Source organism: Ovis aries, chromosome 15 (genome assembly GCF_016772045.2).
Source record: "Ovis aries strain OAR_USU_Benz2616 breed Rambouillet chromosome 15, ARS-UI_Ramb_v3.0, whole genome shotgun sequence".
In the NCBI taxonomy this organism is placed as follows: domain Eukaryota; kingdom Metazoa; phylum Chordata; class Mammalia; order Artiodactyla; family Bovidae; genus Ovis; species Ovis aries.
The window spans coordinates 37,158,258-37,173,454 of NC_056068.1; the positions used below are offsets into that span (position 1 = coordinate 37,158,258).

The following is a 15,197-nucleotide window of genomic DNA, read 5'->3' on the forward strand; positions in this document are numbered from 1 at the left end:
AAGATAGGTACTTGTGCCTCAGGTGAGGTCTGAAGTTGCCCAGGTCTGCCTGGCACTGGGAGGGGAAACTTAGGGGTGAGATGAAGTTTTAAGTTCACGCAGCCACAGAGTCAGAGATAAACTCACGAACCAGTTCTATTGGAAGAAAGGTGATATTTTAAACTAAAATAAATATTGATTGATAGGATGAATATAAAACATCTATCCACATGAAGCTGAGTCAAGAAATTTAAAGGTGCAGGTGAGAGGTGATTTATTCCATAGAGGCCCCTAGAAGTCGTCTCCAAGTAAATCAACTTCTGTTAAGTCTCTTCCTCTTACCTCCCACACAGCTAATCCTTTAAGCCAAGAAAATCTAATCCTTAATACTCATTAATTTTCCATTGGTGACTCCAAACAGGTAAGCCTTAAATTTCTATGCCCACCAAGTAGTTAAATTATCTCAATAAATAATTAGTAATTAGGTGATTAGGAGGCTCTTTTTAGCAAAGCCTGTTGTTAGCTTCTCTCAAGGTAGCTAGGTCTCTAGTGAGTAAAGCTACTAACACAATCAGAAGTGTGCCACCAATTAGTCCTGTGTTGTCTTATTTAATGCCGACAACAACCCACTGTCGAGATGAGGAACTGAGTAAAGTAAGTAACTGGCTCCAAGTTTGCAGATCCAGTAAGCAGCACAGTCAGGATTTGAACCCTAATGCCTCCAAATGCCATGCTCAATTCACCACTCCACAAGGCTCACATTCATAGATGTATACGTTTATCAAGATTGGAAGAAACCTTGCAAGTCATTAAATCCAACCTCCATCTATTGCCAATGCCCTTCCTGGCATGACTCAGGGATGGGAAGTTTCTAAGGCAGACCTTTTACTATGGAGCAGCCCTATTGCTTTGCCAACTCCTTTCTTTCATGGAATGTCCTATAAATTCATTTCCTCTCTTTGGAGGTAACACAGGGTCCATTCTTAGAGTAAGCATCCCAGCGCCTCCACCTAATCCCCACATATCTTAATCTTTGCCCATACTCATCCTTCTAGGGACCTCCCTGAGCACAATCATTGGCAATAACACATCTAGGATCTGGAGCTTGACATAACACTCCAGGATGGAGCAGACCAGTGCAAAGTAGTGCTGGGTTATCACTGCCCTCTTTACAAGCACCATTCTACCATGTATTGTGATTTGTGGTGGAAAGAGCACTGTTTCTCTGCTTAAGAGCCTATGTGGCTCCCTTGTAAGTGAATGGGTGTTTTAAAAATAAAAAAAGATCTGTAACTATGTAAGTTTGGAACACACTGCTTAACATTCATGCATTAATAAATCTTTATTGGATGTCTACTGTGAGCAGATATATATTAGTGAACAAAACAAACCAAAATCCCTGTTTATGGAAACTGCAGGTCAGACAAGAAATACTATGAATATGTGAGGACCTTTAAGAAGACTCACAATAGCATGGCATAAGAGAAATCCTAATACAAAGAAATAAACTTAATTTTAATTATGTCAAGATGATAAAGAATAAAGAATCTGCCTGCAGTGCCAGAGACATGAGTATGATCCCTGGTTGGTAAGATCCCCTGAAGGAGAAAATGGCAACCCATTCCAGTATTCTTTCTTGGGAAATCCCATGGATGGAGGAGCCCGGCAGGGGCCCTCTGGGGGGCCATGGGGTGGCAAGAGTCAGACATAACTTAGTGACTAATAACAACAACTGCAAACATAGGATCCCGGTATAATTACTAACTTGAAGAGAACAGTATTTTAGTCACCTGTTTAGGAAACACATGCTCAGAACACTGAACACAGATTACCCTGCCTTCAGGTGGTGTATCTCTTTATGTCACCACTGTCCTGTTTGGAAACTTTCTAATGTAAAAAGAAGCTAAAGATCAGCCAAGAAATATGAGCACAGCAAGCTCAGCCCATAGGAGGGATTAGAGGACACCATGGGACATGTGGGAAGGAAGGGAGGAGTTGTCATGAAACTAACAAATACACAGAGGAATGGAGGACAGACACTGCCCCCTCCACCAGGGGAGGGGGCTCAGTGAGGGACTCAGTTCTAATACAGGAGCAGTTGATACCACAGCTCTCAGGCTGAGCATCAGTGATGCAGGTGGGCAGATCTGAGGATGGGGCAGGATTCAGGCAGGGAAGCAGAAGGGTTACCAGGTCCAAACTAGCAGCACAATCCGTCTATGAATCTGAGACAAGGTGCTGGGATCAGGAAGGGACTTTATTGGGGAGCCGGCTGACTGAGAAGATGGTAGGGTAGCGCTGAAAAGGGGATCAGAATGGATCCAGGTGCCCCCGGAAATCAGATGCATAGTCCGCAATGCCCAGGCAGGTTCCTGACAGCCTAAGGAGCTTTTCCGCAGGATGCTATGATCTAGAGAATCAAAAAGACATCCTACCCTTTGCCTGCGAGTAGAAGCAGCCAAGGACTGACTGCTTGCAAACCCTGCTGGCTTCTGTTCACAATCCAGCAGAACTGTTCCACTTCAGCCCTTTTACGTGAGCCTGGTACTGCCAGGCAAAAGAGCATTGAAATAGCATTAAAAGCATCAACAGGGACCTGGGCTCCTGCTCAGGCATCCCGCCAGGCTCCCCTCGTCCCTACCACCGACTTCAACACCCCTGCTCGTCACTTCTCCAACTTCTTCACCCACTTTAGCTCCCATGTTCCAGTGGGTCCCTCTGGACTTGATGGTTCTTGATGGTTTCATTTGGGACACTGGCCCCAGCTTGACCTACTACCTGACCATACATGTGACTATCAGCATTTGCTCATCAGCTTTAAGCACCAGAGCCCCGGTCCTTCCTTCCCCTGGTCCCAGGCTCTGGGGACCGGGACAGTGAACTTCACAGACCCTTCTGGGTTGCACAGGGCCAGCTACCCTGATCAGCAAGTGAGCCAGATCAGAAGGGCCTGTGCTGTGTACAAAACGAGCCAGACACACAGGAAAAAAAGAAAGGAAATGCTGGGTTAGGTAAAAAGGCTGAGTTTGGATAGAAGCCGATACGGGAAGGGATTTGTTATTTGTGGAAAGCTTTTACTTGATGGTGGGAAAGAATGGCAAATATGTAACACAATATTTCTGTAACTATAAATAACACGTAAATACCTTTCCTAATGAAAACCGTATGGAATCAGCTTTTCTGGGAGGCTTTTAAAATAGGAAAAGGCAAGAGAAGGAAATAACACATATTTAAACTATACTATGTGCTAAGTGCTTTTCGAATGTTGTTTACGTAGTCTTCTCACTTTACTTCTGGGGAAGATTTTCACTTTATAGATGAGGAAAGGGAGGCTACGAGATTAAGGAACTTGACCAAGGTCTCAGATGAACCACAATGTGAAAGGAGATGTCAGGTTCCAAAGCCTCCGTTCTTTCTGGAATCAAGCACCAGACTGTCTGAAGGCAGGAGCTAAACTATCTGACCTTTCTAGATTCTTCTCTATTGCCAGGATATCCAGAATTGACTTGCTCCCTGCAGGTGCCTTAAGTCTTTGGGGACAATGAAGATTCATCGTGTGCGCTGTGAACAATAACTCAACAGAGAGGATTTAAGGTGGTGGGAGCAATACTGAAAGTACAATTAGGAGATGGTGTGCTCTGCCACCACCTTGCTGTGTGACCTTAGATCAGTTTCGGCCCTCTCTGGGCTCCAATTTTCACACCTGGAAAATGCAGAGCTGGGCTAGATGGTCAGCAAGCCTCTGCTCAGCTCTGACAGTCCTGTCTCTAAGGTGCTGGAGTTCACTTTGGCAGTCTGAGAAGGATGGCCCCCAAGAAAGGCCACTCCAGAGCTTCCCCAAGCCTAGCAGAGCCCACTCAGCCCTCCTCCACCGCCCAGCCGGCACTGACCTGCACCTCCCGGGTCAGGGCCAGCTCCAGCAGCTGGCCAAAGTGCTCGCCCAGAGTGCTCAGGGTCTCGCTCACACAGGCCTTCATCGACTTCAGGACGTGCTCATTCTCCACCTGGAGGCACCTAGGGAAAGAAACCCTCGATGGGCCACCGGAAGGAGCAGGCAGTCAGCCCAGAGCCATTTCTGGGGCCAAATCTGGGCCTGTCATAGGCCTGGTGGTGGTGCAAGTGGCCTGGGAAGAGGATATTGGCTCCAGGGGAGTCAGAAATGGAAATATTCCAAGACCGGCTCATCCTCTGGCTTCCTAGCATTCCGAGAAGAGCTGGCCTAAAATGGAAGCTAACAGTGCAAGTCACCAGGAAGAAAGGCCACCCAAAAGTGGCTAAATCCATACCTTTGGGCTTCTCCCTGGGAGAAGCAACCATCAGTGTCTAGGGATGGGGGATGAGAGCTGCAGAGGAGGGATGCTGGTGTGCCGTGCTCACTCTGAAGGTGTATCGCAATGCCCGTGCCCCTTTAAGAAATGGCTGCCTGCAGCGGTGCAGACAGGAGCCTTGAGGATTTTCTCCTCACCCAGGAAGATCAAGATTAAATCCACCCTTCAGGCCTGAGAATGTTTCACGCTGGAAGTCCGAAGAGCCCACACAGCCCTAGGACTGTCAAGTTCCAGGTTTTTCTTCCAGGGCCTGGGGGCTGTAAAGTGTGAGGGAGAGTGTCAACACACTCTTGGGTGTGCAAACAGACCAGGTTGAGTGTGTGTATGTATCTGAGTGTTGCTGTGGGTTTAAGCATGTGGGATATGGAGAAGGTGTGAATGTCCTGCGATTGTGAGAGCGGTCAGTGTGGATGTGAGGATAAGGTGTGTGTGTGTCTCCCCCATGGAGATCAGGGGGCTTCTCAAAGCTGTGAGAAACCTTTCCTCGCTACCAACCCTCATGAAGCCTCTTTCTTCCTATGGCCGGGCCTCTCCTCTGCCTTCTACATTCTCCCATGCCTGAAAACAGAGCAGAAAATCCCCAGGGAGTCTCTTAAGGTTGCCGATACAAGTCAACAAAAGGAAGCTCCCAGGCCACCACCAGCCCTGCCCAGCCCCACTGTTCCCATGGAAGGAGACAGACGCCAGCACCTTCCTCTGCCTAAGGATGGCAGACGCAGTCCAGATTCACCCAGGGGCCAGATTTACCTCTCTGTGACTGCTGACAGCTCTGAACACTTCTCCATTAGCAGCTTCTCAATCTGCAGAAAAATAGATCAGTTTTATTCAATTCAATAAGCATTGGTCGAAGACCAACTGCTGAGCTGGGCGCTCTGGGGCATAAAGATGAAGAATCAAATCATCCGATTTGGAAAACAGGCACATAAACTACAACCGTGCGAAATGGATGGCAACAGAGTTCATCATCAGCTGCTCTGGGAGCTCAAGGAAAGAAAACTGAATGATTAACTATGCTGGGGGATCAGGGAAGTCTCAGAGAGGAAGGGGCATTTGAGCTGGGTTTCAAAGAGTGAAGAGAAGTATACTATGCAAAGGGGAGCAAGGAAAAGGGTAGAGAACTAAGGTGCAAAATGATGCCAGAGGAAACAGATATAAAGGGGGATTTTCAGTGGTTCACTCTGGACCTGAAGAAGATTCAGAATCATGAATTAGATTTCTAATTTCTTGAAATTAGAAAGCTGTAGGTTGAATCCCATTTATACCATTCACTGCATAACTTTGGGCAAGTTACTTAGATTCTCTGAGTTTCTATTTCCACATATATAAAATGAGGATACTAGCTAATATTTTTAATTAATTTAATTAGAACTCAGTCATCACAACAGAGCTATGAAATAAATTCTATTATTATACTCATTAGGATGATGGAACTGGGGCACAGAGAAATTAAGTAACTTGCTGAGGTCACACAGCAGACAGAACTGAAATTTGAACCCAGAGAGTCTGGCATTAAAGAGGGTGTATTTAGCCATTTCAGTGTCTTGCACTGTGGCCTCACAAGTTACGCTGGCCTCACAGGTTGTGTAAGTTAAATGAGGTGTGTATGAGAATATCTAGCACAATTCCTAGCACAAAGCAGATACTCAGTAAAGGTCCTCACTGTCTTCCCTGCTTCATTGGAAGGGGAGGAAGGTCCCTGGGGAAGGAAGACTTCAGACTCTAAGCAATTCAGACCCACTCTTTTAAAAGACACTCCCAGTTCTGAGTGCCCACCCATGCCCAGGCCAGGCAACCGACCTGGCTCATCTCCTGCGAGGAGTTCCTGCTGACAGCGCTGTACTCGCTGACCATGGAGCGGGCATGGCAGGTCAGACGCACGCTCATGCTGTGGACACGCGCCCAGCGGTCCTGGGCCAGCTTCTGCCCAATCCTGCGCAACTCAGTGCTGATGACCCAGCCCCGCTTGAGCAGCAGCTGCAGGGGGTCTCCAGGGCCAGGGCCACCTGCCAGGATGAGGTCACCCTGTGCATCCTCCTCCAGGCTGATGGGCTTCGCCTGCAGGACACACATGCACTCACACTCCGTCATGAGCTTCAGGTCCTCCATCCAGCGCTGGACTGAGTCCACTTGCATCAGGTGCAGCCTGCAGCCAGGGAACAGCATCATGAAGGCTATTAGCACTCCTCAAGTTCCAACAGTTTCAATCCCAAGCCATCTGATGTTTCCTAAACACCTACTCTATGCTCATCACTGTTTCTTGCATTCACTTACCTTAAACTTCTTGCTCCTCATTGTGCCCATCTTATAGATAATAAGATGTTTTGAGGGCAGATGACCAGACAAACCAGTCCATGAAGTCTGACAGAGTAACACATAATTTTTACAGTAAGAAGAAAACAGAAAAACCTTAAGTATCAAATACTGGTTATGTCAAATAAGCTATAGTACAGCGACATAGTTATATAATGTGAACCTATTTAAAATAATGCTTTCCAAAAGTTTATAGCATTAATAAACACAAAGTATGCAAGCAGTATGCAGAAATGTAAACACAGCTATTATAACTATGTTAAAAAGCTATGTCTAGAAAAATATTTAAAAGGAATATTAAAATGCTAGTGGTTCTTTATGGGTGGTGAAATGAAAAATATTTTTCAATTGTTTCCAACTTTTCTCTAACTTCTAAATTTTCTATCATAAGCATATATATGACTTTTTGTAAAAGCTAGATATTTTTCTTTTTGTTTTTTCTCACTTTATGGCTTCACCATGAAGCATGTGGGATCTTAGTTTCCCAGCCAGGGATCAAACCCACCCCCTTTACTTTGAAAGCATGGAGTCTTAACCACCTAGTTGCCAGGAAGACCCATACTACATTTTTAATGGAACAAAATTAACTCTATTTAATACAACAGCATAAGAATATCAATTAGATCCTAAGATCTTTGTCAAATAAAGTTCACTCTCAAATCACTTAGTCAAATAATAGTAAGTAACATCAGATCATTAATGAAGCTTTGAGCATTGGTTGAGTGAAATACATTTAATAGCATGTAACCGCCAGGCACTGTGGGAAAAGTGGAGATCAACATGCCAAGCCTCCCTCTCCTGGAGTTTCTGATCTGCCTACAGAAACAAGACACATTAACGAGAAGTTAAAAAATAATAGACTTCAACATAATTTGAAAGTTACAACAGAAAAAGATATGCACAGCTAAACTTTAAGGCTGGATTTGAGTCCCTTAGCCCTTGGCTTGTGACAGGCTTCCAACTAGTCTTTCGTCATGCATCTTACCTGCCTCCAGCCATTCTCCATCTACCACGAGTCATTCATTCATCCCACAAATAAGTACTCAGAGTCTACTACAGGCCAAGTACTGTTCCAAGCCCTGGGCTATAACAACAGGTAGCAAAAAGCCATTTCCTTTGTGAAAGTTACGTTCAAGTGAGAGGACAGTCAACTTTCAAAGCAATTTCCAAGATAAATGAGCAATGTATACTAGAGTAGTAAGTGCCACAAAGGAAAAGAACAGGAAAAAAGGCTGGAGAGTTGTGGAGGTGGAAGGGGAGTAGTTATTGCATTGTAAAAATAAGTGAGTCAGAGAAGGCTCACTGAGAAAGGGGCTTGTAAGCCAAGATTTGAAGGACAGGAGGGAGTGAGCCGTGTGGATATCTGGGGGCAAATTGTTTCAGGGAGAGAAAACAGCAAGAGCAAAGGTCCTGGGGCACACAATGTCTTTGAGATGTGTGAGAAATAGCAAGGAGGCCAGAGTTAGCCTGACAGGGAGACAGACGGAGGATTTGAGGTGAGAGCAGTGGAGGCAGGCTGGAGGTGGGCAGACCCTAAGGAGTTGTGTAGGACAAGATGAGGACTTGGCTTTTAATCCGAGTTATCACAGCACCCAGAAAGCACGGAGGAGAGTGGATAGGTGGGCCCAAGGTACCAAGGAGGACTGAAATGATGAAGGCATGCTCCAATTATCATGGCTAAAATCACATCTTCATTTTTAATGAGAAGGAGTACTTTCTCAGTGATGCAGCTGTCTATAAGGCTTTTAAATGTAATTTTTAACTACAAGACTTATACTTCTGCAAATTATACGTGTGGTTCCTTACAGCTTTTTAAACTGTTAAAAATAAGAGCTTACCAATGGCCTTTCTTTCTCCCTCTCCCTTCATGAAAAATAGCTATTATATTTTGTGAAGAATTTGAATAGAAGATAGACGGATGAAAAATCGCTTTATGGATATACCACAATTTATTAAACATTTTCCCACTGTTGGGCACTCATTTGTTTCCGGTTCTTGACCACTACAGACACCATTATACATGTGTCCTTACATATTGGTATCTTCATTCTGTGCCACAGACCCCAGGAGCAGGAGCGAAGTTCAGTAAGTTGCCACATTAGTTCCCCAAAGAAGCAATGCATTCCCCAACAATGCAGGAGAACTTTCTATACATATATGTTGTTATTCCCCTATGTGAGTCCTCCCTACCAACCATCTCCTTCCATAAGTTGAAATTCCCAAGGCTCAGATGGGGAGCTTCCTAGATCTGGCCCCAGCCTCCCTTTCTACATACCTCCCTTTTCCATCTTCCCTCCAATCTTAGCACTATCACCATAAACACACTACACTCAGGGCATACTCAACCTCCCTGTTTCCCAAACACGGCAGTCTTTTACAATCCATCCCCCTGCCTTGCACAGATAGTTCCTTAGATGGGAATCTTTTTTCTTTCTTCTCGACTTGGCAAGCTCCTATTCACCCTGTGATAGTGGACTCTGATGTTACTTTCTCTGAAAAGCTTCAGTCAGAGTTCATCAGCTGCCCCCCAGCATCTCCCACCTCTCCATGCTTCCTCCATTGGAGCCTAATAACACTCTATTGCGATTTGTGTATCTGTCTGCGCTCTGCACATCCTATGAGGACAGTCCCTCATAGCTGGTTTATCGCCAGTGCCTGACAGATCCCAGCTCCACCTAGAATGAGTGGCAGGCATCTACTGCCCTACCTCTGCAGGGGGACTATACACGACTCCGCCACTCCACCTCCCAGGGAAGGGCCCCAAGAACAAGGTCAACTGACGAAAACATGCACAGCCTAAAAACTGAGAATTATGTTTTATTTGACAGACAAAACTGAGCACTTCAAGTCTGGGAGGTAGCCTTTCAGAATAGCTCCAAGGGACTGCTCCAAAGAGCTAAGGAAGGAGCCAGGATATATAGGGGGTTTTGCAACAAAGGCCAAGTAGTCAAAAGATCAAAACAGTACTGTTAAATACAGAAAACCAGACATCTCAAGTTCATGAATATAGCACTTTTTATGTATAGGCAGATGCAGGACTCAGGACTTGCTGAAATCGTTCTTTTGATATGCATCTCAGCTATCTAGCTATCTAGGGCTGGTACCCTGTTCTTTTCCATCCTGAGTTCCCCCAGGGCAGCCCACTGGCTGCAGACTGAGGCTGCAAAGGCTGAGGGCTTGGCAGCAGGTGGCCCGTTTGTCTCCATTCTGAGTTCCCTCAGGGCTCACCTTCAGGGGCAGCTATAGTGGCTTGATGACTGCAGTATCCTTTGTTTACTGATACACTGGCAACATTTTTCATTCATGACAACAGGATAAGAAAGGGGATATAGGTGATGGAAAAATATGTGCCCATCATGTTCTAGAGATACAGACCTGGAGGCAAACTGACCTAGGGCTTTTAAGGGGCAACAAATAAACCAGTCAGTCACTCACTGACTCATTCTCTCCATAAATGCTTAGGAGGGGGCATCTGTTGTTTTTGTCTTCCCAGCACCCTCCCTCCTTCCATCAAAGGCAAAGGCAAGCTACACTAGCTGCCTGGCTTCTTGGTGGGGCAATGTAGGCTTCAGCATTTCCCTCCTCTTTGGGCGGGCCCCTGCTCCCAAACATAAAGTGGTCCCCCAGAAGCCCTGTCTGCATTGTGAAGATGCTCTTCGTCACAGCTGGTGGTTAATCCATGAGTGGGCCCCTGAACCAAGCTGCACTAATCCAATTCCCTCTCCCTAAACTATGAGACTTAGAACCAAGAGTTAACAGACTGGAGGTACCGGACGTGAGTTACTTTCATGATGGCAACTTCACCTGTTCCATGAGGAACTCCAGCATCAACTGGAGACTGGGGAACAAGGCCCAGAGTTAGTCTTTATTGTTTGCAACCAAAAGAATCTTTTCTGAAGCACAAGTTCACAGATAATTAAGCAGAGTTCAGTCAGTGCCATCCCTTAGAAAAACGGTTTTCTGGGAGCCGTTCGTTCCAGTTGGAGATCAGGGTCGGTTCATGCAGAAGGTGGCTTTAGAGCTGCGTAGGGCTGGGACACAACTTAGCAACAGAGTTGGAACGCCTAAAGACAGTGGGAGCATCTTCCAGGGTGCAGCAGACAACAGGACAATGAGTGGGTCAGTGGGGTTAGAGTTAAACATTCTGGAAGAGAGGGAGCAAAGAGAGGGGAAAGCTTGGAGAAGGGGGAAAGCCCTGAGCTCGAGAAGCTTTGAAACCAGAGTAGGGGTTGGGCATTTATGCTGAAAGCCCCGAAAAGCTATTCAAGGGCAGCAGGCTAGGCAACAATGGGCAGAGACCAGTGGAGTTGAAAGATTCCTACCTAAATCACAGCAGCTGGGACCAGCACCCAGCACAAAGGAAACCCACAGTGCTAAGGTGGGCTCTTGGCTCATCTCCCCATGGAAGAGCTCTGGGGTCCTCAGGGGGAGATACTGACACTCCTTACTTCTGGTCTGAGTGGGAAAGGGCCGCAGAAGAACCAGGTAGAGAGAAAAAGAGAGACAAAGCCACCACTTGCCAATGACTTGGGCCCATTTCACAAGGGAACCTCCTTTCCGATAAGCCATGTTGATAGCATGTACTCCTGATATGATGAAGACATTTCACCTCTGTCACTTTTTCCCTGAAACCCATCTCAGTCTGATGAGATCCCCAAACCAAGATTTTCATCACTCCCCACTTCCTCCCCAACTTGCATGGAGGTTATTACTCAGTTCTTGCTCTTTAAGGTCTTTAAAAATTAGAAGGAAAGTGGGATTTCAGACGCTTTGCTGATTAAAATCCTAGTTGACTTATCACTCTGCTGGTAAGAGAAATGGAATGACAAAACTATTGATTTCCCCGGTGTTTGTATATTTGTGTCTGTGTGTGTCCCTGTTGGCAGATATGAACTCATCTGGGTATCTGTCTATATCGTCTGTGTGCTGGTGTCTGGGTGAGAGTCTGTGTATCCCTACCTGAGTCAATACTCAGTAGAGTTTGTGTTTACTGGTCTTTTGTCAGAGAAACTTGAAGATTAAAAACGGATGGGGGTGGTGTCGGACTTAAGTGTGGGCTGAGACTGATGACTCAGTTCCAAAGAAAAGAGAACAGGAAGTGGAGAAAAAAAGTAACTTTGCAATGGAGAAACCTGGCAAACACCACCTTAACCAAGAGATCAACCTCACTGCTGATAAGCCACATTGATAGCAGGTAGTCTTGACATGCCCTGGAGGAGTGTATGGCAACCCACTCCAGTATTCTTGCCTGGAGAATCTCCATGGACAGTGGAGCCTGGCGGGCTAGAGTTTATGAGATGGCAGAGTCAACTGGGTGACTAAACACAGCACAGCTCAGCACTGTTCTGATAGGATGTGAAAAAGACACTTCAAACTCTGTGAATTTTCCCCTGAAACCTGTAACTCGGTCTCATCATGGGAAAAACAACAGGAAACCAAACTAAGCGTTTGCACACAAACTAAGCACACAGCACACATGTACAAAAGACCTGACCGACACTCCTCAAAACAGTCAGGGTCACCAGAAGCAAGGGGAGACCGAGAAACTGTCATAGACAAGAGGAGACTAAGGCGATGCGGTGATGACTAAATGTAACAGGATACCCTGGACAGAATCCTGAAACCAAAAAAAAAAAAATTCATGGAAAAACTAGTGAAATCCAAATGAAGTCTGGAATTTAGTTAATGGTAAAGGACCAATGCTGCTTCCTTGTCGTGACAAATGGACCAAGTGGGTATTAGACAGTAGTCAGAGGAACTGGGTATATGGGATATAGAGAAACTGCGTACTATCTTTGCAACTTTCTGCAAATCCAAAACTATCAAGCAAAAAAATTTTTAAGTTTCTTTTTAAAAGATGAGGTTTGGCAGGGAGGTGGAATTCAGATGACAAGCCAAAGGATTTTCCACCCCATCCCTCTAGAAAGAATTTCACTTCCTGTGCTTCTTCCCCAACCGGAAACACAGGCAGAGACAGTACGTCTCTCTGACTTTGTGTCCTGAGCTTCACAGCAGGAAGCCTTAGTGCATCCAAGCTCCTGAGGGCCAGAAGACGGAACCTGGCTACAAAGCTGAAGCCGAAGGAGAGAGGGTGTATGGCTCAGCTAGGAGACAGAAGTTGTCCTCTCGGTGGGGAGAAACAGGGCAAGCCTAGTTGGCTCTGTCTTCAGTCGACCCCATCACCCACCCTAGAGCCCGGCAACGGCTGGATCCCAGGCCAGACTCAGACCTGAGCCTTCTGCACTTAACGATCCCAGGGAGGCCTCACTCTGGCAGCCAGGCCCTCAGGCTGGCTCAGGAAGATCCTGATCCTTCCTTAATTGCCTGAACAGAGCCTGAAGCAGAGTTTCCTCAGACAGAACAGCCTATTGTGTAAAGGCCTTGAGCATAAGAGGAGCTTCCGCAGGCCCAGGCCAACAAGGCTTGCACGTCTGCACACGGTGGTAGAAAGAGCTGGCCCTGCTGCTCATAATCTGTGTGAGGGACTGAAGCCAGGCTGGCCTTGCTGCTGCTTTCTTCCCCCTTTTCTGATATTTTTATTGAAGTAACATACATATTTGTTGTTGTTGTTCAGTCGCTCAGTCGTGTCCAACTCTGCCACCCTATGGACTACGGCACACAAGGCCAACCTGTTCTTCACTATCTCCCAGAGTTTGCTTAAACTCATGTCCATTCAGTTGGTGATGCCATCCAATCAGCTAATCCTCTGTTGCCTCCTTCTCCTCCCTTCCTCAATCTTTCCCAGCATATATATTTAGAAGCAAACAAACAATATCAAGTTGAAGTTTGATGACTTTTCATAAAATCAATGTACCCTGGTATCCTAAAACAGACAAAGAAATAGAGCACTAGCAGCATTCCAGAAGCCACCCTTGCACCCCTTCCTGGTCACTCCTCAACCACAATAACCAGTGTCTTGACCCTCACAACATACATTAGCCTTCTTAGTCAGTTTCTTAACCTCTCTGAGCTTCAATTTCTTCATCTGTAAAACTGAGATAATAATAGAACCTGCCACACTGAGTTGATGGACAGATTAAATGGTGAACACGAAAGGCCTAGGACATTGCATAACACAAAGGAGATGCTCAAAAATGCTCATTCTCTTGGCTGCCCTTCCCCACATGCAACACTTTAGCACCTCGAATAACTATAATAATGGCAAGAATTTAGTGAGCACAGAGCTGTGCTGAGTATTTTACATGAATTATTTGGCTTACTCCTCAGGACAACTGTCTGAGTTGGGTCTTATCATCATCCCCATTTTACAGATGAGGAAACTGAGATGCAGAGAAGTAAAGTCACCCAGGTCAAAAGCAGTAAACCCTAGTCTCTCTGGTTCCAGAGTCTGTTCTTCACTGCTATGCTTCACTGCTTCACATTCTGCCCACCCCTTCAAAAAATGTGAACAGCAGACAGCAGGATGAGATGCCTCAACCCAGGAAGACAAGCGGGGCTATTTTCTCCAGGAAGAACTTCAAGGACTGCTTATTGGCAACAGGAAGATGAAGGGAAACTGTGAGCCACTGGCTCTGCCTAAAGCTCTGGGTAGCGGGAAGACCAGGATCACGGGCCCCAGAGAGGGAATTGCTGCTTTCGGGCCAAACCCACTCCTGGCCGCGCAGTTCCAGGAGCTGCCTTCCCGGGTGACAGCCTCAGAGATGAGGACAGACAAGGGGCGCTTGTGGGGCAAGAAGAATCTGGTTTTCTTTAAGAATGAGCTTAAAATAACTTCTGTTTCTAGAGATTGTTTAAACAGATACCTCCTCTTTCTCTCCCACAGCAACCAAACACACAGAGAAGAATAAACGAGCAGATAGTAAGCCCATGGATCCTTGCCTCCTGCCTCCTCCTAACCCCACTCCGTGGCTCATCCCCAGGCCCCAACAAGCAGGCACATCCCACTCAGGTCCAAGGCCAACTCTGACCAGGGAAGGGAGGACATTGGAGGCTCTGGCCCACCAGCACGTAGAGGTCAAAATGGGTTGATGATAAAGGCATGTATATACCTACAAAGCCTGACTTTGCTCAGCTTGCTTTGCCTCCAAGTTACTCAAGTTACAACTAACCCATTGGGATAACATATAATCACATTAAATAAATAAATTAAATATATAACTGGGTAGAAAGCAGCTCTGAAGTCAAGGGGAAAGAGAAAGTAGACAAAATCCACCAGTTATGACTAACATTTATTGGACCCTTACTGTGCCCCATAGCTGTACAATTATCATGTAGTATTTTATTTTCACAGTAACCTGGTTAAGTGAATGTTCTTATTGCCTTTACTTTACAGATGAAAAGAGAGGTGTACAACACTTACAAGACTTAAGAGAGCCAGAACTCCATGCAGGCTGCCTGATTTCATAGGCTATGTACACATTGGCCATCCTAAAGTGTTTCTCCACCTGTCTCTCTTGTTCACTAGACTTTGAGACTCCCCTCAAGAGTAGGCACTTTCTGATTTATCTCAGCATCACCAGTACCCAGCACACAGCAGGTATTAATAAATACTTATTTGAATCAGGTAAACCAAAGCGTTCCTGGAAAACAGATTATGAGCCTTGCTATGCCAGCCAGAAA

At 45.9% G+C, this 15,197-nt stretch overlaps 1 protein-coding gene across 1 annotated transcript in view; it reads right to left on the reverse strand.

The window, feature by feature from the left end:
• The window catches only part of INSC (INSC spindle orientation adaptor protein), a 133,272-nt gene that overhangs the window by 59,587 nt on the left and 58,488 nt on the right, over nucleotides 1-15,197 (reverse strand). The window contains exons 4-6 of the mRNA XM_027979364.2: nucleotides 6,105-6,450; nucleotides 5,055-5,107; nucleotides 3,870-3,993 (exon numbers count right to left, since the gene is read on the reverse strand). Of these exons, the coding sequence (XP_027835165.2) occupies nucleotides 3,870-3,993; nucleotides 5,055-5,107; nucleotides 6,105-6,450 (523 nt within the window). The remainder of the gene's footprint in view (nucleotides 1-3,869; nucleotides 3,994-5,054; nucleotides 5,108-6,104; nucleotides 6,451-15,197) is intronic.